Source organism: Podarcis cretensis (assembly GCF_951804945.1).
Source record: "Podarcis cretensis genome assembly, chromosome: 5".
NCBI lineage: Eukaryota > Metazoa > Chordata > Lepidosauria > Squamata > Lacertidae > Podarcis > Podarcis cretensis.
Window position 1 is genome coordinate 20369296 of NC_137174.1, and position 22794 is coordinate 20392089.

A 22794-nucleotide genomic window follows, 5' to 3' on the forward strand; every position below is an offset into this window, starting at 1 on the left:
CCTGCAAAACCAACAGAAGAGTCTTGTAGCACCTGAAAGATTAACAAATTTATTATGACAAACACAATATAATTCACTTCATTGGATGCATAAAGGGTTATCCTGAGTTGCAGGGACACAATTGGTGGGGAGCTTGGAAAAAGAGATCAGAGGGAAACTAAATGCTGAATTATACAGTTGAGGATAATGACCTTTTAAACTGCAATGATGCACCAAAGACAGTAGTTGATAACACAGACATCCTTGCACTGGTAAGCCAGTTTTTAGCACATCCACTGTGGTTTAAAAAAACATAAACCCAGCACCTCTTGTACTGATTGCATCTGCAAATAATAGCATTGGTGCATTGTAATACAATGGTCTCATGGTTTGAGGTCACTTCATTCAATAATGAACACCTTAAGGTCAGTGACAGAGCATCCGGAGAAGCTGAAATGTTCCCTCTTTGGCTTTTCTATACTGCCATTTCAGATTTGTGCTCATTCATTCTTTTGCATAGACCAGCTAGAAGGTCATTCTTGGCAAATGATGGCATATATTACTTTGGAAGATGAGCAGGTGAATTAGCCCCTCAGGTTGTATTGACATTCTTAGCTCCTGTAATAATTATGTTAAACTAGATACGGGAACAAAGTTGGTACCTGGCTCTGCCACAGCGTCTGTTCCCTCTTGTCCACAATCCTGTTATATAGCCTGTTACTCATGAAGAGGTGTTTTTAGGTTAATGGGCTGTCACCCAAGGCCTGTGATAGGAAAGTGTCACCAATGCATCTCAGATAGAAGAGAGGCTTTCAGTTTTGTAGTCACTCTTGTTTTATAACAGATTGAACTAAGTAGCTAATTGACCTGATGTGAGGCTGTCAGAGGCTGCCTGGCCGAGGTTCCAGGAGGGAGAGTTTAAAAGGAGAGGCTTTGGAGAGACAGTTAGTTTGATGAGAGGGTTGGTTGAAGTGGGTTTGAATTGTGGTTGGAGAGGGAGGGAGATAGCTAGGGAGACAGTTAGGAGACAGGCTGAGGTATAAAGAGTGAATGGGAGAAAGAGTTGGCTCTGGAAAAAACAACTTCCACTCTGAGCGTATTGTGAAGGACAGAGTGTGGTGTCCTGTAGGAGGAATAGACCAGAATTTTACTGGGAGGCAGAGGTTGAGCCAGGAGAAATAGGAGCTGGAAAGGAACAGCCTACTTGGGACTCAAATCTAGTCTGGAGGGCAGAGATAGATTCTTCTAAGGAAAAGACCCTGTGGTCCATTACTTAAAGTACCTTAAAGTACCTCAGGAGCAGGATTGCTAAAGCGGGTGGATAACTGAAAGAAAGTATCAAGGAACCAAACCAATAATGCAAAAACAACTTAGGACAAATTTAAAGTGAAATCGCACTTTATTTCTGAACTAACCTAAGTTGAATCCATTTCTGTTATATACTATCTTGCCTTAAATAAATCTTTATTGTTTATTTAAAGAAAACCTGTCTGAGACTCCAACTTACTAGTTACCCCTTCACAAAGGTCCTCCACAGGATACTCTGGGGCTAAAATTTTTAAGGGAAAAGGGAAATAAACCTTCGGGTAAAGGGTTGTTCAGTGAGGTGGGGGCAATTTATCTAAGTGAGAGCAGGCCCAAAGGCATGAAAGGAAAAAGTGTCGTTGTGCCCGTTGCAACCTCCTCTTGCACCTTTTGTTGTGCTTTACGACAACCACCATCTGCTTGCAAATATCCCCTTCTAGGGCAACATGGTGAAGAGAGTGGTGAAGGAGCTGTTACAGGAGTTTCTGGAGGATGCAGCCCATCTGATCCCTTATATCACAGTTTGATGACTGAGGTTTTCAGGGAAGACATTGGTGGTGGTCCCCCATGGTTCAGATGGTAAAGGTAAAGGTAAAGGTACCCCTGCCCGTACGGGCCAGTCTTGACAGACTCTGGGGTTGTGCGCCCATCTCACTTAAGAGGCCAGGGGCCAGCGCTGTCCGGAGACACTTCCGGGTCACGTGGCCAGCGTGACATCGCTGCTCTGGCCAGAGCCAGAGCCAGAGCCAGAGCCGCACACGGAAACGCCGTTTACCTTCCCGCTGGTAAGCGGTCCCTATTTATCTACTTGCACCCGGAGGTGCTTTCGAACTGCTAGGTTGGCAGGCGCTGGGACCGAGCAGCGGGAGCGCACCCCGCCGCAGGGATTCGAACCGCCGACCTTTCGATCGGCAAGCCCTAGGCGCTGAGGCTTTAACCCACAGCGCCACCTGCGTCCCTATGGTTCAGATGAACAGCTTGTAATTTACAGATTCTATGCATTCAATATTATGGGGCCAGTCTTGATTGAGTTTAGACAGCTCTCCTGCCTTTTGAACTTCAGACACTTGACAAAACCTTTTCTATTTTGTAGGCATTTTAAGATGGCTTCCTGATTCTCTGATTGGTTAGCAACTTGCTGGCCTTGTTAAAATTCTGTGGCTGGCAAGACAAAAGGCACTCATTTTCAATGCAACCATCATACTTTCCAAAGTGCATAGTCAAATCCTTGCAGCAGTGAAGGTCTTCACGATCAATGCAGAAATGGGATTGTTGATCATACATATTTCAAAAGGAGATTCTTTTAAAATGCACTGCAAGAATCAGAATGTGGTAGATTTACGGGCAAGGGATATTAGACATAATATACAATTGGCATCATGGGAAAAATTATGGAGGGAAGATTTAAAATTTACAACATGCTGTATGTTGAAAGAGAATTATATGAAAGTGATATATCGCTGGTACTGAACTCCTACCAAGTTAGCAAAAATGTATAGAACAGCTACAGATATATGTTGGAAGTGTAAAGAGAAAGAAGGCACATTTGACCACACACGATGGACGTGCAAGAAGACAAAAGGATATTGGGAAATGATTTATAATGAGTTGGAAAAGATGTTTAACATTACCTTTGTGAAAAAACCTGAAGATTTCTTACCAAGAATTTTAGATCCAGAAATGCCTAAGGATCAGAATAGACAATTTATGTATGCTACAACAACTGCCATTTGCCCAAAGATGGAAAGAGGACAAAGTACCTACAAAAGAAGAATGGCTGATAAAGATGATGGACTATGCCGAAATGGCAAAAATGACTGGGAAAATCAGAGATCAAGGGGACAATAAATTTAATAAAGAATGGGGAAACCTTATAAGTTACTTAAAAGAACACTGCAAACAATTAAAAACACTGGCAGGATTCCAAACAGCTCTTGCAATGTAGTGGGAACTATGCTAAAAGCTGAGTTTTAAGAAAATATGGAGAATATTATATGCTGCAGTTGGAAAAGAAGATCTTGGGAAACCATGGAAAGGTGGAGGGAAGTCTTGGGATTCAGAGAATCCTGTGTGTAGAATGACTATGATTTAAGTGAGATGATAATTGTTAAAAGCAAAAATGAATAAAAAAAGAATGTAATACATTCTGATTCTTACCATGCTTCTTTTAAAAACAAAACAAAACAAAACAAAACTCCTTACTTCTTTACTGAGTAGAGATAAACAACTAATGGCCTGGGAACTCAATCCATGTATTGGGAGTCATTCAAATATATCATCCTGATGCAAATTCCAAAGCCCACACCTCCATACATTTACTCCATGCACTATGTGAAATCTACTTCCTACACTAAGAATTGTTTGTCTGTGTTACACAGAAAGTGACTTGGAACCAAGCCAGACCTAATTTTGTAAGTTTATCTGTAATAAACTCATTTCTTGTTAATTTTAGAAATGGCAAACACAACATTGGGGGAGGGCAGGTGGTATTTACGGATTCAGATCTGTTTGCGGTGCTAAGGAATGGGTTTAAAACACCATGCCATTTCACCCAAGTTGCCCCCTCAGAGCTAGTATTTACCCAACAGGAAGGGTGGAGGTTGCAGGCACCATGCAGCAAATTGGTTTTCCCCCTTCCCGTTTTATTTTATTTTATTTTTTTACTGTATAGAACCTACAATTCTGAATTTAGGGGAGGGGGATTACTTTGTTGCTGTTATTGATAAACATGGGGGAGTCAGAAATCCTTTCTGATCTACTTAAAATCACCTAGAGCTCATCTACCTTCTGGCCATCCCTGCCATGTGAAGAATATAGAAGCTTGGGAAGCCATTCAGATTGGTGGGGGGGAAACAAAGCAGAAAGGGTTAAAAATCCCCTTTCAAGCTCTTTCTGACTCCACCCACCCCCTCAGCTGCAAACATGTGATGCCTTATCACTGATCTCCAGACATTGAGTCTAGATTGATATCAGCTGTCTAGCAAGCCTTTGTTCCCATTGGTGGGAGGAGTCAAACTGCCACAACTGTGTTGTTAAGGGATAATAATAAAGATTGCTTAAATACTGATTACTCAGTACTGTCAGGAACTGATCGCAAAAGCCTTGTGTGTTAAAATGTCTGGTTTGTTTTGCACAAAATTGTCAAATGTCATGAATTAAAATAAAGCAAAGGCATTCTAATGAAAAAACAAAAACAAAAAACTGCCAAGAGTCAAAAGGCTTTGTTAGTATTGTGAAGAACACAAAATGTTGTCCCTGAGAAAACTGGAGCACTCTAGTCTCTCAGCACTCTAGAAATGGCAGTGGCAATGGTAATAGAATGTACAGTGGAATGGATATCTATACACATTATGTGAACTCAGAAATCAGGCCCAGTCTTCACAATGTGCTGCATGTTAGAATGTGGTTCCTCTAGGGAAAACGCCATGAAGATGCTATATAAAGTAAAGGGTAAAGGGACCCCTGACCATTAGGTCCAGTTGTGACCAACTCTGGGGTTGCGGTGCTCATCTCGCTTTATTGGCCGAGGGAGCCGGCATACAGCTTTTGGGTCATGTGGCCAGCATGACTAAGCCGCTTCTGGTGAACCAGAGTAGCGCATGGAAACGCTGTTTACCTTCCCACCAGAGCGGTACCTGTTTATCTACTTGCACTTTGACATGCTTTCGAACTGCTAGGTTGGCAGGAGCACGGGCTGAGCAACGGGAGCTCACCCCATCGTGGGGATTCGAACCGCCGACCTTCTGATCGGCAAGTCCTAGGCTCTGTGGTTTAACCCACAGTGCCACCCGTGTCCCAAGATGCTATATAGATGGCATCATACCCCCTTGAAACTAGCAAAAATGTAAAAAGGAGGATCACCGATTTGTTGGAGATGTAAAACAGATGTGGGGTTATTTTACCATATGTGGTCATTGGGGAATTCTGGGATAAGATCTATAATGAATTTAAGAAACTATTCAAACTCACCTTTAAAAAAAACCCAGAGATCTTTCTTTTAGGCATCTTACCATTAGAAATTAAAAAACACCACCAGAAGGAAAACCTTCACAACCTACTTTATAAATTCTTGCTGAAGCTACTGATCAGATCTTAGAACATGTCATTGGCCTGGTTGTACGTAACACTAACCCCTTATTAACATTAACCATCGTTAATAAACCATGGTTACAACTGAGGCATCAGGCAGATAATCAGTTAAATTTTGATTCAATGCATCATAGAAACATTAAAAGCACAGTGAGAGCAGTTGTATCTTGAGAGCAGTTTGATCTTTTTGCAGCACTTCATTGACAGCATTGCAACTTTTGGATGATGGCACTTTAACCATAGCTAAGGAGGGTATCCAGGTTCACATGTAACACTAAGCTATGGTTAACATTAGCTAAGATTTCTAAACTAGCTAGAACATTTAACCATAGTAAATAAACCATAGTTATGGGCTGGGTTCACACATAATGCAGCTAAACCATGGTTTAATAAACCATAGTTTAGTAAGCCATGGTTTAGCATTCTATACAAACTGATATGCTAGGCAGGTTGCTGGAAGTCACAAGGGCTTACTGCCATCAGCAAAGCAAAACATTTCCAAGCAAACTCTGCCAATGAGTAGGGGTAGTCCACATGCTTCAGAACTCCTCTTCTTTTCAGGCTGCATGTTAAAACATACTCACACAATGGCAGTGATCAATCTCAGGATCAATTATGGTTCATCATGCCAGGAATAAGGCTGTAATACAAAGAAATCCTGTAATCTTAATTTTCAGATGAGGAATTCTCTCACAGTTAACTGAATAGATAATTTGTGCTCAGGCCAAGGAAGTTGGACCATCAACTCCAAATCAGCCTGAGATGACTCTGTCTCTCTAAATAATTATCTTCTTTATGGACACAATCAAGCCCAACCTTATCATTAACTGGTATACATTCCAAGGGGCTAGGGTTGAGAGACAGAACTTGTCTAGGGCCATCTCTTGAGTTCATAGCTAGATAAGGCAACATGAATGAAACAAAAGACAACATGAATGAAAGGAATGTTTCCATGCTATGTTAACAGGACATGAATAAATCTGTGTGTGTGTGTCGGTGTGTGTGTGTGTGTGTGTGTGTTTAATTGTACATATATATTCACTCACACTAAAGTAACTATTGTCTTACTGAATAGGAAACCCTCTTTTAACTGAGAAATTTGGAAAGTATGAAACTGAAGTAGAGACAAGCTATTTGTTGTTGTTGGTTTTTTAAAAAAATACATCTATGAAGAGATGTATTCTCAAAATAGTTACCTTTATTCAAATCTTTATTGGCATTGACCTACAAAAACTGGCAAGCACTGGAAAAAAAATAGCAACAAAAAGTACTATATTCGGCACCTGCTAAATGTGTTTTTACTTAGGCTAGCCTATCTAGGCATATAGAAATGGAATGTGTTTTCATATCTTTTTAGCTTACTGCTGATTTAAATTATATTCCAAATTTTTAAAATACTTGTTTTTAACTGTCAGTCATTGGTAATTTTAATGTTTTGTTTACAGAGATTCTATTACAATCAAGTGGTCTTTCAATGTTTCTTTTTAATGTATCTTTACTAAAGATTTTCTTGGTTTACAAAAGTATGTGCAATGTCTCTCTCTCTCTCTCTCGTTTGTCCTTAAATATTTTTAATTAATTAATTGTTTTTAAAACCCTCCTAAAACTAGACAAATAGAACAAATCAGCAGCTCTTCCTGCATCCCAAAATCAGACAGGAATAATCCAATGTAGATCAATCGGTGGGGAAAATTCTGTGCAGTGTTTGAGCTGGCAAGTAGTTTGAGGAGAACGGATACACACCTGGTGCTTCAGAGATCTGCCTGCCCTCACTGTATGGAATTGTAGGACAGCCAAGCAGAGCAGTTTCCCAAGTTATCATTCTCTTAGGATTGCTTCACACACTATTTAGATAGCAAATCCATGTAAATTTCAATTCAGATAGAACTATTCATGACATCATAGATGTTAAAATGGTGATCAAAGTTCTCTGTCAATAGTTTCACATTGATGAAGCAATACTCAAGAGTTTAAGTATTAACTGGTCAGGGTGGCAGCATCATTTGGTCTGGGTGAATAGAGGTTCACATTTAACAGAAAATAGTAAGATCCAACCTCCCAGTAAACTACACTTTTAAAAGCTACAATCCTAAAATCATTGAACTTTTCCCCCTTGCAGTTTGCCTTTGCTGTTTTATTACATTTTTATTGGATGCTTATTGTTTTGATATATTGATGTAAACCACTTTGTGAAGTTCATTTCAAAAGCAGTACATAAGTAAATGGGGATTGAGAGGGAGGTATTTCTGACTAAATGGATCTGTCTTGATTTATAATAATTAAAAATCACGATCAACCAAAGATAAAAGAGAACAAAAAACTTATTTTGCAACTTATGTGTATGGCACCATAGAGAGCATAAAACACCCAAGCTTCAATAAAGAATTAAACCATGTGGGTGAACCAAAAGGTCTTCACTAGATGATTTGGAGAAGAAGGCACCAGGATAGACTCCCTGAGGAGGCTGTTCCATAGCTGGGATACTACTGCCAATAAAGCTCTCTCTCCCTGATCGACACCCACTTCATTTCATTTCCGTTTCAAATATTAAAATTATATTACTCAAATAAGTCCAGTTTGACTGTGAGCAATGTGTTATGCCTGCAGGTATCAGAAAAAGTGGAGTTGTGTCTTGACATTTCCTTCAGAAGCTCAACGTATATTTTGAAAGAGCAATCTTTAAATAACCATCAAAGCTCTTTAAATACCCATAACTCTTCCATGCATTAAGTTTGCCTAAAAATTCTTTTCACCTTAAGTTATTTTACCAGAAATCATACTTCAATGTGGGTACTCTTTGGAACGATCTGTAATTAATTAATTAACGTGTGCGAGTGTGTTTATCTGCAGGTTGTTAGACAGTAACTTTGTGGTTTCTGAAGCCCATTGTGAATTGGTTGTTTTTCAGAAAGTGTAGCCTTGTTGAAGAAAAGTATAGTGGAAATTTGATTAAACAAAAGAGTGCTGGAACAGAGACATAGCAGACACAGCATTCTTGGAAGGGCTTTATACTCTAGCTGCAGTTTTCCAACCAATGCCCACCAACAGTCAGCATTTGGACAGCAGCCTAGGCAGGCATTCACGTCACCTAAATACGGTGAGATGTATTATATTTCTGTTTGAATTAGAGTAATTTTTTTAAAGTTGCTTTTGCCCATTTGTTTATTTATTTCATTAAATGTATACACCACGTGATTGTAAAAAAAACACACACACCTGCAAAGTGGTTTACTAACAGATAAAATATTAAAATTGAGGTGTGGGGGGAATCAACCATACTTCCAAACACACAAATTAATATTACCTTAAATTAGCACAGAGCCATTGAATGATATCTGTGTCCTCGTTTTCGACAGTGCTGTGGTGGTCACCATTTACTCTTCCTCCAATGAGTTCTGGAGGCACCTACTAGGCTATCACTCTAGAAACCCTTTCTCTCACCTAAGGAAATCTAAGAGGAGCTGGTAGGTGGTTTACTGCCAGGCATGTGCAGAGTGCTCACCCCTCAGCATTTGGCAACCGCCCAGGGAATGCTAGTGCTCAGGGCCCTCAGGGCTTTCCTTATGGAGGAGGGAGAGAAACACCAGCCGAATTCCCAGGGGCAGGTTCAGAAAAGGAGGCAAAGATGAAAAGGGGGGCACAGGCTTCCGGGTGAAACCCTCCCTGGGTTGCATTTGCCTGAGCTGACGTCCCAGCCCCCTTGGGCAGACTTACTCCTGGGGGGGGGGGTCAACAGGGCCAGCCCAAGACATTTGGTCCCCTGAGACAAGTCCCAAAACTGTGGCCCCCAGGGAGGAATGGAGATTGTTGGGGGATCAAGATGGCGAAGAAAGGCGGGAAGAGACCAGTGGCGCCTCCTCTTTGCCCCGAGGCTGCTGTGGAGGCAGATTTGGAGTGGAGAAGAAGTGGAAGTGAGAAAGATCCAGCTCCCAAGCAGAGGCAGATTTAGGGCAGCCCAGCCAGCCAGCCCCCCCCCCCCCCGCGCTGAGCCTGGAGGGACCACAGGAGAGCAGAAGGATGAAGAAATGAAAGGGTGGGGTGGAGGGGTCATTGTGTTAACAGGGAGCGAAGAGGAGACGGGGGGGCGGGGGAGGGAGAGGTGCGGGGAGACCAAGGAGGAGGAGGAGTTATCTCGTCGCCGCTCCCCAGGCGCCACCACAGGACACGGCTACCTTCCCTCAGGCATATACAGTGGTACCTATAAAGCTTCATTGAAGGCAGTAGAGCACAAAACGGGGGGGGGGGGTTAAGAGCAAGAAAATGAAATAAAGTGTTCAAAATATCCCCCCACAAAGTTTTTGATAGATGTATGTGCCTTACCCTGCAACATGGGCATTTATAAATTAAACCTATATGTCTGTAAAGCTTTGGAGAGCAACTTAACACACTCATGGTAGGAAAATCAATTAAAGCTTATATCCCCATCCCAAACTTCTGTTTTTTAAAAAATGGAAGACTCATTAATGAAAACCTAACTTATTAATATGTGTCTCAGGAATATTCCGCCATTATCTCTATCTCTGACCTTTTATCTCTAGAACCACATGTACCGCACAACTGACTTTTTTCTATGGGAAAATTAAGCTTGCACACAGGAAAGTGAATGTTTCAGTAAATGGAAAGTTAAAAGAAGACTCCAGACAAGCTATTAAAAGAACAAACTTTATTCAAAACATCCAAGTCATACATTAAAAGGCATTACAAGAGGGAGCTTGGAAAATATGTACAGGATAGCAAGGAAGGAGTTGGGGAGATGGGATGCTAATCTGGAACCTGACTTAAAGAGAAAAACTGAGAGTCCGAAGCACTTCCATCAACATTCTGCATTTGTCCAGGACTTGTAGCTGAATAATTCCCCGTTGCAGACCAGGGAGTGTAAGTGCTTGATGCCATGAAGAAGTTCCCAGCTGATGGTGGAGGCTGCCTCACCATCTCCGCATCGTAATATGGAACTGGGCAGTAGCTTGCCTGGGAAGTCTCATAAAGCCCAGGTCCACAAAAAGCAGCTTCCTGGTAATAAGCAGGGTTCAATTCCAGGGAGCTCTGCTGTTGCGGGGCACACTCTCCCGGTTGCGTGTTGTTGAGAGGTGGCTGCCACAACCCTGCTCCTCCATAGCTTTCAGCGTATTGAAAGTTCTGTGGCTGGTAAGATTGTTGCGAGTTAATATTTTGGCTGCTTGCTGGACTGCTTCTTGGGCTGCTGTCCAGGCTGGTTCTTGGACGGGTTCTCTCGCTGTGGCTATAAGGAGCTGCAGCATGGTTCCCGATCCTTATCCTGGAACCTATCGTCTTTGGTGTTCTGGCCCTTCTGTTCTGAAACCAGATCTGAACAGAAGAAAGGAGAGAACCAATACAGAAGACATTGTTACCATGAATATGTCTTTTTGATCCAACAGAGAGAATTACATTTAATAAATTATGCTTATTCCTCTGGGTTTTCTCTTTAGTTCTCTGCAGCATTTTTCCACTCTCTTCAGCTCCACATTCATATATCCCATGTTCATAATTTCCAGTTACTGTTAAATATAAGGCTTCTATGTTGGAATGACTAAATACTGCTATTTGGCTGTATTTTGTTCTGCAGTATCAGGAAAAGCCACCTTTAAAAGCTGCACAAGTGTACAGTTCCACAAGATTCGCTTTACTGAAGTATACCTGTGGATGTGAGCTTCATCTGTAAAAAATTGTCAGGCGTTTGTTAATGCCAAGTGGATGCCTGCATACAAGACTTAACATCTCTGTGTGCATTTGTGCTGGAAGGCAACACTTTATGCCTGGCAATTGTTTTAAACATTCAATAAACTTAGTAATAGTAATTTTAAATGGCTCACTCAGAAGACCTACCCATTTGTTGTGCCCTGTTTGGGGTCTTCTGCCTCAGCCTCCCAAGTTTCCTGGGGGTAATGGACTAGGCAGGGAAGTATATTTATATATTTTCTAAATGCCAATTTCTCCGTAGGAGAGAACTAAGTACTTGCTCAACTTTTGCCAGAAAAAGCAATGCAGCTTAACTCGTTTTAGTCTCCCCAGTGCAAGCTGCTTGTGGCTGCAGTCCTCTGCACATTACCTTTTGGGAGTTAGTGTTAACTGGATCAGGCTGCAAAGGCAGCCTATAAAACCAGATTTAATGTACTTCTAGCACTAAGCCCATCCATTGCAGAAATTAGATTTCTAAGCTGGGTCTCTGAAGATTTTTTAAAAATGATTTAAACCCAGAACCCACGATAGCCCCCCCCCCAAAAAAAGAACCAAGAAAGAGGAAGTTAGCTCTTGAACAAGGCGCCTTTCGCGATAAGCTGAGAGGCACCAGGGTGAACTAAGGCCTTCTACGCAAGGATTATTCTGAGCGTTTCAAATTGTTCCAGTATGTGCAGTTCAGCGAAGTCTTGGGAGCCCCCACCATCCCGATTCTTACGTGCACACGATCTTCTTTGACTCCGATGCACCTCGCCAGCGCCTCCCTAGTCCCGTATCCGGGGTACTGGTTCTCTTCAAAGGACTTTTTTAGGAGCTCGACGTGAGATGGGCTGAAAACAGTCCTTTTTCGCCTTTCTCCTCCGACTTTGGGGTGGCTTCCTCCTGGGAAAAGACAAAGCGGCAAATCTGAAGGAAGCCCTCGGCTTAAACAGAAGCGACGCTTGCAGATCTTCCTCCCGACATGGAAAGCTCAGGGCATAATAATCATTTTTTTAAAAAAAAAGTTTCTCTTACCTTCCTTGTTGGTTGCCATCATGAAAATACTCCCTCAGGTTCGTTCACTCTGCAGGGGATTCGGTCTGGGCATTTATCTCCGGTGGGCGACCCCACCCTTACTTCTCAACCAATTGGAGGGAGTCACCCCACCCTTTCTTCTCAACCAATAGAAAGAGTTACATTCTCTTTCAAAAAATCGCTTGCTTTGCCAAACTGGGTCTAACCCCTCCCTCCCTCCCTCGACACCCCTTTGGCAATTGACTCTTCATCTGAATGGAAGAGAGTTGAGAGGTGAGGGGAGAGGGAGAGAGATTTCGGGCACCTGCTACGCATTTTCTTTGTACACCCGCATTGTACAAAAATCACACTTGTGAGGTCCAACCAAACAACACCCCCCCCCCCCACACACATTAGCACACACTTCGTATCTTAAACGGGTACTCTCCTTTTTAAAAAGATTTTGTTGTTGTTCTAAAAAGAACCAAGTATAAATTATTTCATATCGACACAGAAGCTTGGAACAACTTAATTCCGATACCTCTCATAGCATCCTGCCTCGTCTAAATAGATTTGTACATCGCCTTGGATGGAGGCAGTGGCAACGGCCAGGAATCGCATCAAATGCGAATAAGACGGTATACATAAGAGCGGTGGCAACCGAAGAAATCTAAGCTATGTAAGCAATCTATATTTTATTAACATATGATTAAATTTGCACTCATTTTTTGCTAGTTTTGAAGACTTAGGAAACAGCTTACGTTCTTTTAAAAACGGTGCATTGGATATGCAAGGGCACCCGCCATCTTAGAAGAGGAATTCCTTGCACTAAGAATGCCTTTTCCAAGCTGGTACCTGCAAGTTAGGACTCGTATGTTAATCTTTTATAAACCCAAATCAATAAATTAGACGACAGTGCCGTTGTAGTTGGTTTAATTTGCTTTAATTCAATCTGGACGCTCAGCCCATTTAAAGAGGTTCCCCGGTTGCGGAATGCTCTCTCTAGTGAGCTGCCCCGTCTTCATCATTATTGCGTTTCCTTAGGAATTTGAAAATATTCCTGTTTGTTCAGGCATTTGGTGGCTGCAGAATAATGTTCCTGACAACCCCGAGATCAGCGGGCAGAAGAATAGTTGAAAAAACAAACCAACAAACCTCCTATGATTACTTTTAGGATTGCTTTTAGGTGTCCCTTTCTCCTCCAAGATTCAAAGATCACAATGTTTCACCGCATAAATTATAATTTGACAAATTTCAAACAGAATGTACCACAAAGTAACTTCCTAATATGAACAGTAGCAATGCCAATTTGAGATTAGCGCTGTGCTGATGGTTGTTTTAATGAACATTTAAACTTCATGGCTACTGAAACACACGGACCAGGAGGTCAGGTGTCTGTTCGGAAATACGTGTTGAAGTGTTGAAGTAACACTGGGAGGACGCCTAAGGGGGCGGTTTCAATAGGCTGACCTTTGCTGTAACTCGAGGGGTGTTTTCTATTAGGGATTTTGGGCAGGAAACCGAGAGCAACCTCACCCCCAACCTCTGAGCTGCGACAGACTTGCATTGCAGGGCTCTTGTGTCAGCCCCTCAAACCCACGGAGAAGGGATTGCATTGGGATTGCATTCCGTTTCAGATACGAAGTGTGTGCTACCTTGTAAAGGGGGGCGCGTGTTTTTTGGTTGGACCGCAAGTGTGATTTATGTACGATGCAGGTGTGGAACACCCCACTTTATTCAGTTCTGGGGTAGTTACTTGCACTGGCTTGGCAAAGGAAATGTGTAGCAGGCGCGCTCTCTCTCTCCTCATCTCTGAATTCTCTTCTCTTCAGTTACCAGCATTGGATAATGCTCCAAGTCGAAACGTGCCAGCAGCGAAATATTAAGCATATCAACGCCGGTTTTTAAAATGTATTTTATTGCTTTTTCACATGCAATGAATACAATTTAAAATGCAATAAACGACGTCAGCTAGTCTGCCGTTTCTTGGAATCAACAGCAGTTTAAAGTTGAAACCGCTGCTTAAAACCAAGGGCTAAGGACGAAATCACAGACTAAAGTAGGTCAAAGTCAATTGGTTATTACTGGCGGCCGAAAAGTCAACTGCCAAAGGGGTGGCCAGGGAGGGAGGGAGGGAGGGAGGGGATTGACTCAGTTTAGCAAAACAACTGGAAAAAAGTGACTCCCTCTTATTTAGCAGTCTCTCCTGCGTAATGATGCCCTCTGTTCACCACCACTCAACTCTTTCCCTCATTCAGAGAGATGGATGTGGGGAAATACATCCCGCACCTTCCACTCACAGAGACATCACTTTGATGTTTTTGTATGTATCAGGTGAAGACATTTAGATTTAGCTTCAGCTTTGCATCTTGTTCTTATTGCAGGTTTTATCCTCCAGTCTTAGCTCTCTTTTTTTATCTCAATTGGGAGTTGTTTTAATCTTGCCTTTTATCTATTGTATTACATTTATCTATCTCTCTAGAGCTGTTCTAGTATCTAGATCCTGGCATTTTGCCTATGTTAAACAGAGAGCAGTTGGAACCAGGGGCAGATCTCCTACGAAACCAATGAATCTTAAGATTCTGGGCGCCAAATCCAAGAGGGGCCCCAGACCTGAATTTAGTTCACAAGCATAAACATTTTTATTCACACCAGTGACTTTGATACATGTGACAACCCAGAACAGAAATTCTAATCAAAATCTTATTTTTTTAATGTGGTGATCTGTCAGGGAACAACCCCATCAAGACAACAACAGTGGTTACCCAGAACTGATTGCTAGTTGTGAAGGGGCCCCCAGAACAGCTCAAGTTCAGGACCCCCAAAATGTAGGTCTGTCACTGCTTGGGGCTGATGTTGGGAGAACAGTAATAGACATCTGCTGTTGGGTTTGAAAACAGCAAACGAGGGGAGGGGAGGGGAGGGGAGGGGAGTAGAGATTCAGAACTATTTGTGACACTGGCGAAGAGGTGTAAATACCCATCCAAGTTGCCCACTCAGAACAAATATTGGCCCAATAAGGGGATTGGAAGTCACAGGAACCATGCAGTCATACACTTAGAATACAGGAATTATGAGCCCAGCAACTTGTTTTGAGAATCAGAATTAATGGGAGCTAATAGGCTTTCCACACATAAATCCGTTCCGAGTTAACTCGAATATTCTTCATCTCAGCAATATAATGTAGAGGGGAAGGGGGATTATTTTGCGGTTACTGTATTTATAAACACGGGGAGGTGAGGACAGCAATCCTTTGTGATGTACTGCAAAACACCCAGCGTTCTTCCCACCTTATTCCCACCACTGCCATGCAAAGGAAACAGCAATTTAGAAAGCAGTTAGGACTGGGGGGGGAAGGGAGGGGGACAGGGATTAATTGCTCCCCCCATCCCACCCTATGCATACAAGCAGGTGATGCGTTATCACAGATCTCCAGTTCAGATGATTCAGAAAAGGGCAAGCTGAGTGATCAAGTGGATGGATCAATGAGGAAATGTCGGAGCACTGGGGACTTGTTGGTTTAGAGAAAATTTGGATAAGAGGTGGCATGACAGAAATTTATAAAATTTTGCATTGCATGGAGAAAGTGGATAGAGAAAAATTTCTCTCCCACTAAACTACACTTTAAAAAGCTACAATCCTAAAATCATTGAACTTTCCCCCCTTGCAGTTTGCCTTTGCTGTTTTATTACATTTTTATTGGATGCTTATTGTTTTGATATATTGATGTAAACCACTTTGTGAGGTTCATTTCAAAAGCAGTACATAAGTAAATGAAATGGTAGGGATTGAGAGGGAGGTATTTCTGACTAAATGGATCTGTCTTGATTTATAATAATTAAAAATCATCATCAACCAAAGATAAAAGAGAACCAAAAACATCTTTTGCAACTTATATGGATTATATGTGCTTATATGTGCTGTGGTGGTCACCATTTACTCTTCCTCCAATGAGTTCTGGAGGCACCTTCTGGGCTATCACTCTAGAAACCCTTTCTCTCACCTAAGGAAATCTAAGAGGAGCTGGTAGGTGGTTTACTGCCAGGCATGTGCAGAGTGCTCACCCCTCAGCATTTGGCAACCGCCCAGGGAATGCTAGTGCTCAGGGCCCTCAGGGCTTTCCTTATGGAGGAGGGAGAGAAACACCAGCCGAATTCCCAGGGGCAGGTTCAGAAAAGGAGGCAAAGATGAAAAGGGGGGCACAGGCTTCCGGGTGAAACCCTCCCTGGGTTGCATTTGCCTGAGCTGACGTCCCAGCCCCCTTGGGCAGACTTACTCCTGGGGGGGGTCAACAGGGCCAGCCCAAGACATTTGGTCCCCTGAGACGAGTCCCAAAACTGTTCCCCCCCCCAGGGAAGAATGGAGATTGTTGGGGATCAAGATCAAATGGGGAAGAAAGGCGGGAAGAGACCAGTGGCGCCTCCTCTTTGCCCCGAGGCTGCTGTAGAGGCAGATTTGGAGTGGGAAGTGGAAGTGAGGAAGATCCAGCTCTCAAGAAGAGGCGGATTTAGGGCAGCACAGCCAGGCTGAGCCTGGAGAGGCCAGAGGGTTAGTACAAATTCCGTAAATAAAAACCATGAGAACATAGCAACCCGGAACATTGAATTGCGTTTATTTGTAGGAGGACGAGGAAAGGAAAACCAGCAAACAAAGTTTAGATATAAAATACATAGCTGCGTTTCAACCTATTACTAGTTCGTTTATACATGATGTCCCTTTCTCCACCAAGGTTCAAAGATCACAATGTTTCACCGCGTAAATTGTAACTTGGCAACTTTCCAAGCACAATGTACCACAAAGCAACTTCCTAATACGAACAGCAGCAATGTCCATGTGAGATTAGCCCTGTGCTGGTTGTTTGAATGAACAGTTAAACTTCATGGCTACCGAAACACACGGAGCAGGAGGTCACGTTTCTGCTCGGAAAAATACGTGTTGAATTAACAGCGCAAACCGTGTTTTGACACGCCAAAGGCTCCCAAATTTATTGTGTCCTATGCTTTTGTGAACGACGGTCTACTCTCTCCGAAAAAGTTTCCCAGTTGCTGAGGAAGAGGGCAGGGAGCAGGGGAGATGTGTGTCTCAGATGTTTTTGGGGAGCCAGAGGAAGTCCTCAAGAGCACCATTGCACCCCCAGTTTGGTAACCCTCTTGGGAAGACCATATCTTTGTCCCATTTTGAGATACGAAACGAATACTGAGGATGACGTGACTTGGAAATCAGCTTGATTGTGATCTTTTTATTCATTTATTGTGGGAGCCTCACAGGACTGTCAAGTGAGATAGAAGAACGATTCTCAAAAATGGAATAATAATGTCCCTAGCCGAGGCCAAATTGTCTGGAAATATTTAGTATCAAGTATAAATGGTCTGGAATCCACTTCACATATCATCATAAACAGACATACTTGGATTCCAAGGTTGATGAATCAAAAATAAAAGGCTACTTCACAGCTAATACGTGCCGCAATCCCTAGATTTTAATATTACAGGAGCTTCAGATTATAGACTCCGCTAATGCGAATAAAGTTCTATCTGTCTATCTATCTATCTATCTATCTATCTATCTATCTATCTATCAGTCTTGTGAACTGTCCTGAGATACTGTGATGAAGGGTGGAATCTAAATCAATCAATCAAGCAAACAAACAAACAAACAGGAAGTTATATAGCAGACAAATAAGTATTATACTTTTAACTCTATAAAAATCACACAACAGTAACCCATGTGGTACAGTTTGCAGCTTTTCACCAGCACACCAAAATACACAATATTGGGAATGCTGTTAACAGAGCAACCTTAACCATGCCTACTCAGAAGTAGGTCCTAAGTCCCAAGTAAGTTAGGCTAGCACAGCATCCTAAATCTCCCTTCCAAAATAAGAAAATGTTGAAGCAAATTAGTTTGGACACATTTCTATATTCTGGAACGAATAAGAACCCCCTTATATTCTAGGTAGATGTTCCACCGCTATGATGAAGAATATGTTGAGATAGATCGCAACGTATTGTATCCCAAAGGATACAAGTAAATGTTTTCCAGGAAATTCTGCTAGTCCCTACTGTAAGTACCTTACAGGAATACATATTTAAATCAATTGCCTTCTTCAGAAATACACCGGGCTTCTAAGCGATGATGATGGCAGAAATTAGAGACATTTCACTGTGTCTCTCCCACCCCCAATGTGAGCCCTCTTTTGTTCAGGGATAATCTTTCCTGAGACAGTACTGATATGTTTGCTGAGGTTTCCACATCTTTCTGTAACGCCCCCAACCTTCACGGAAGCTTTTTTTTCAGCCGTAAAACATGTAGTTCTTACTCGAAACAAAGTTTCCTTGCCGATTCTGAGTCAGCATACTTAGGATTAGGGTTTATAGATACACCTAGGGAGGGTCCCTTGTTTTAATTATCTTATGCAAAAATAACAAAGAATGTACCATCAGAGAACCATTCTTGATTAACAAACTGCCAGGGACTGGGAACATGCATTGTATGAGCTGGAAGGTTGCAGAAAGTTTTCAGTTCCTTTGAGGATCGGAGGCAACTATCCTGCCCCGGGTGCAGGGTGGAGCGGCAAGCTATTTGGATGCCGAAAGTCCCTGAAAGGCAGAGGAAGATGGCCACGTGAAAGTTGTGGGGATAGAAAGACAGAAAGAGAAATAGTTGAAGTGAACAAGAAAGAAAGCATCATTAATAAAAGAAGAAGAAAGAAAGAAAGAGAATGCAACCCCCTTGCAGTTACAAGCGACAGTGCCTTGAGACTGTGTAGATTCAGGATTTGGTTGCGACGTCTGTCCGGGGCTGAATACTCTGAGCATCTAACATCAACCGCTTGGGCTTGAAAGACCTACTGACTTCTTGGCAAGAGCAGTTTGCCTTCCCTTTATTTGCAATGGTGTTACTCACATTCTTCCCTTCAAGTTTTTGCACCGCCTAACCTTAACGAAAACCTCTAAGCGGCTTACGAAAGCATGAACATGATCGATAAAAGTCAAAGTGAAAAACATGCAAAATGCAATTACAGTTAAACTAAAACCACCGATTAAAAGGCATGGCAGGTAAAGGTAAAGGAAAGGAAACAAAGTTTATAGCAGGCGCCAAAAAGGGTGCAGTGAAGGCGCCTGCTTCATCTCAAAAGGCAGGGGGTTTCAGAGTGTACTTGCTCAGAGTGTCTTGGCTTCTTGGGCAAAGCCCAACATGCCTTTCAACATGCCTAAGTCTTGGCGCATCTCTGTATGTAAAATTAAAGCCTCATAATAATATTTTTTTAAAATAAACCACAGTTCTGTCTGGCTCTCTCGCTCCTCAACCCATCCTCTCAATTCCCTTCAACTGTGCGCACTAATCTCCAAGCCTATGGGGCTATTTTCCAGTTTTGCTAAGGGGTGATGCCAAGGGAAGGGTGCGCTCCAGTCCATCTAGATTGGTCAAGCAGCGCTTGAAAAGTGAACTTGAAACTCGCTCCTCCCCAAAAGCCGCCTCCCCATTGGAGCGCTTCTCTCCAAGGAAAACGCGCCGGCCCACTGGCAGCCAGGAGGGGCTATAAAGGCGCCGAACTCCAGAAACCTGGAGCGGGCCTTGAGGAGCAAGGGGACTTTGTGGAAGCGATAAGCAGCTTTGTTGGAAGAGAGCGAGGCAGCGCTTTTGCAAGATGAAAACTACCAACAGCCAAGGTAAGAATAGAGGATTGTTAAAACGATTTTTAGTTCACTTGCCTTTAAAAAAATGCTCAAATGAATGATATAAATTAAGGGTTATAAATTCAACGGTTTTTATAAATGAAGGGTGTTTTTGTTTCTGAGTTAGGATCAGGGTATAGGAAAGACCCATTTGTGGTAGCCGTGGAGGGATTACACAGGGGCTCAAATGTCTTCGGTTGGAAACATTTCGCAAGATTGGTTTGCACATCTTTACTTGTGAGCATGAAGCATTTACTGCATTTTACTGCATGAAGCATTTACACACACACTTTCTGATTGATAAAAACCTTTCACATAAACGGGATTAAATTTCCCAGTAATCGTGGTTAGGATCGGCTACGGAAAACGATGGCAGGCATAGAAATAAGAGCGTAAACTTCTTACTTAAAATTCTTTGGTTTGTTTTCATGCAAGCCTTGCTCCGAGCAACCCGGGGTTTGTTTAAAATTAGTGTCCATGCCAAAACCAATTCAGGGAGGAAGATCTGCAAGCGCCGGTTCAGTTTATGCCGAGCGCTTCGTTCAGATTAGCCGCTTTGTCTTTTCTCAGGAGGAAGCTACCCCAAAGTCAGAGGAGAAAGGCGAAAAAGGACTGTTTTTAGCCCATCTCACGTCAAGCTCCTTAAAAAGTCATTTGAAGAGAACCGGTACCCCGGATACGGGACTAGGGAGGCGCTGGCGAGGTGCATCGGAGTTGAAGAAGATCGTGTGCACGTAAGAATCGGGATGGTGGGGGCTCCCAAGACTTCCCTAAACCGCACATACTGGAACAATTTGAAACGCTCAGAATAATCAGCTTATGGCGAAAGGCGCCTTGTTCAAGAGCTAAGTTCCTCTGTCTTGGTGTGGTTTTTTGGGGGGGGGCGTATCGTGGTTTCTGGGTTTAAATCATTTTTAAAAATCTTCAGAGACCCAGTTTAGAAATCTAATTTCTGCAATGGATGGGCTTAGTGCTAAAAGTACATTAAATCTGGTTTTATAGGCTGCCTTTGCAACCTGATCCAGTTAACACTAACTCCCAAGGTAATGTGCAGAGGACTGCAGGCATAAGCAGCTTGCACTGGGGAGACTAAAACGAGTTAAGCTGCATTGCTTTTTCTGGCAAAAGTTGAGCAAGTACTTAGTTCTCTCCTACAGAGAAATTGGCATTTAGAAAATATAAACCCTTTAGTATATAAACCCTTCCCTGCCTAGTCCATTACCCCCAGGACACTTGGGAGGCTGTGGCAGAAGACCCCAAACAGGGCACAACAAATGGGTAGGTCATCTGAGTGAGCCATTTAAAATTACTATTGCTAAGTTTATGGAATGTTTAAAACAATTGCCAGGCATGAAGTGTTACCTTCCAGCACAAATGCACACAGAGATGCTAAGTCTTGTATGCAGGCATCCACTTGGCTTTAACAAATGCTTGACAATTTCTTACATGTGAAGCTCCCATCCACAGGTTATACTTCAGTAAAGCGAGTCTTGTGGAACTGTACACTTGTGCAGCTTTTAAAGGTGGCTTTTTCTGATACTGCAGAACAAAATACAGCCAAATAGCAGCATTTAGTCATTGCAACTTAGAAGGTTTATATTTAACAGTAACTGGAGATTATGAACATGGGATATATGAATGCGGAGCTGAAGATAGTAGACAAATGCTGCAGAGAACTAAAGAAAAACCCCAGAGGAATAAGCATAATTTATTAAATGTAGTTCTCTCTGTTGGATCAAAAAGACATATTTATGGTAACAATGTCTTCTATACTGGTTCTCTCCTTTCTTCTGTTCAGGTCTGGTTTCAAAACAGAAGGGCCAGAACACCAAAGACGATAGGTTCCAGGATAAGGATCGGGAACCCTTCTGCAGCTCCTTATAGCCACAGTGAGAGAACCCGTCCAAGAACCAGCCTGGACAGCAGCCCAAGAAGCAGTCCAGGAAGCAGCCAAAATATTCACACGGAACAATTTTATCAGCCACAGACCTTTCATTATGCTGAAAGCTATAGAGGAGCAGGGTTGTGGCAGCCACCTCTCAACAACATGCAGCCAGGAGAGTGTGCCCCGCAACAGCAGAGCTCCCTGGAATTGAACCCTGCTTATTACCACCAAGCTGCTTTTTGTGGACCTGGGCTTTATGAGACTTCCCAGGCGAGCAACTGCCCAGTTCCATATTATGGTGCGGAGATGGTGACGCAGCCTCCACCATCAGCTGGGAACTTCTTCATGGAATCAAGCACTTACACTCCCTGGTCTGCAACGGGGAATTGTTCAGCTACAAATCCTGGACAAATGCAGAATGTTGATGGAAGTGCTTCGGACTCTCAGTTTTTCTCTTTAAGTCAGGTTCCAGATTAGCATCCCAACTCCTTCCTTGCTATCCTGTACATATTTTCCAAGCTCCCTCTTGTAATGCCTTTTAATGTACTACTCTGATGTTTTGAATAAAGTTTGTTCTTTTAATAGCTTGTCTGGAGTCTTCATTTAATTTTCCATTTACTGAAACATTCACTTTCCTGTGTGCAAGCATATAAACATGGGCTTAATTTTCCCATAGAAAAAAGTCAGTTGTGCGGTACATGTGGTTCTAGAGATAAAAGGTCACGTCTTCTAATGGCTGGATATTCCTGAGACACATTTTAATGCACCAATGGTTTTCTGTCCCTTTCATTTCCTTTTTAAGTCTCTGTATCTGAGGCTAGAGTAGGTGGCAATAAATGTGGTGGGAAGTTGCTGTATTTTTTTAATTTTTTTTTTTGTATGCAAAATAATATTTGTAGAATCTGCTATAAGTAGATTTGGTAACACTTTTCTGTGTTAATAAATTTGGTTTCCATTCATGAGTCTTCCATTTTTTAAAAAACAGAAGTTTGAGATGGGGATATAAGGTTTAATTGATTTTTCTACCATGAGTGTGTTAAGTTGCTCTCCAAAGCTTTAAAGACATATAGGTTTAACTTGTATGTGCCTTAACCTGCAACATGGGCATTTATATCTATTAAAAACTTTGTGGGGGGATATTGGGAACACTTTATTTCATTTTCTTGC

The 22794-nt window shown here is 42.4% G+C and overlaps 1 protein-coding gene across 1 annotated transcript; it reads left to right on the top strand.

Annotated features, from left to right (window-relative positions):
* Positions 1-19714: 19714 nt before the first annotated feature.
* Positions 19715-22482, top strand: LOC307217428 (uncharacterized protein; the record flags this gene model as incomplete). Its single annotated transcript, XM_079978575.1, has 3 exons — positions 19715-19736; positions 20313-20476; positions 21541-22482. 3 exons carry the CDS (start codon positions 19715-19717, stop codon positions 22102-22104), a joined length of 750 nt encoding a protein of 249 aa, XP_079834701.1. The 3' UTR covers positions 22105-22482.
* Positions 22483-22794: the final 312 nt, after the last annotated feature.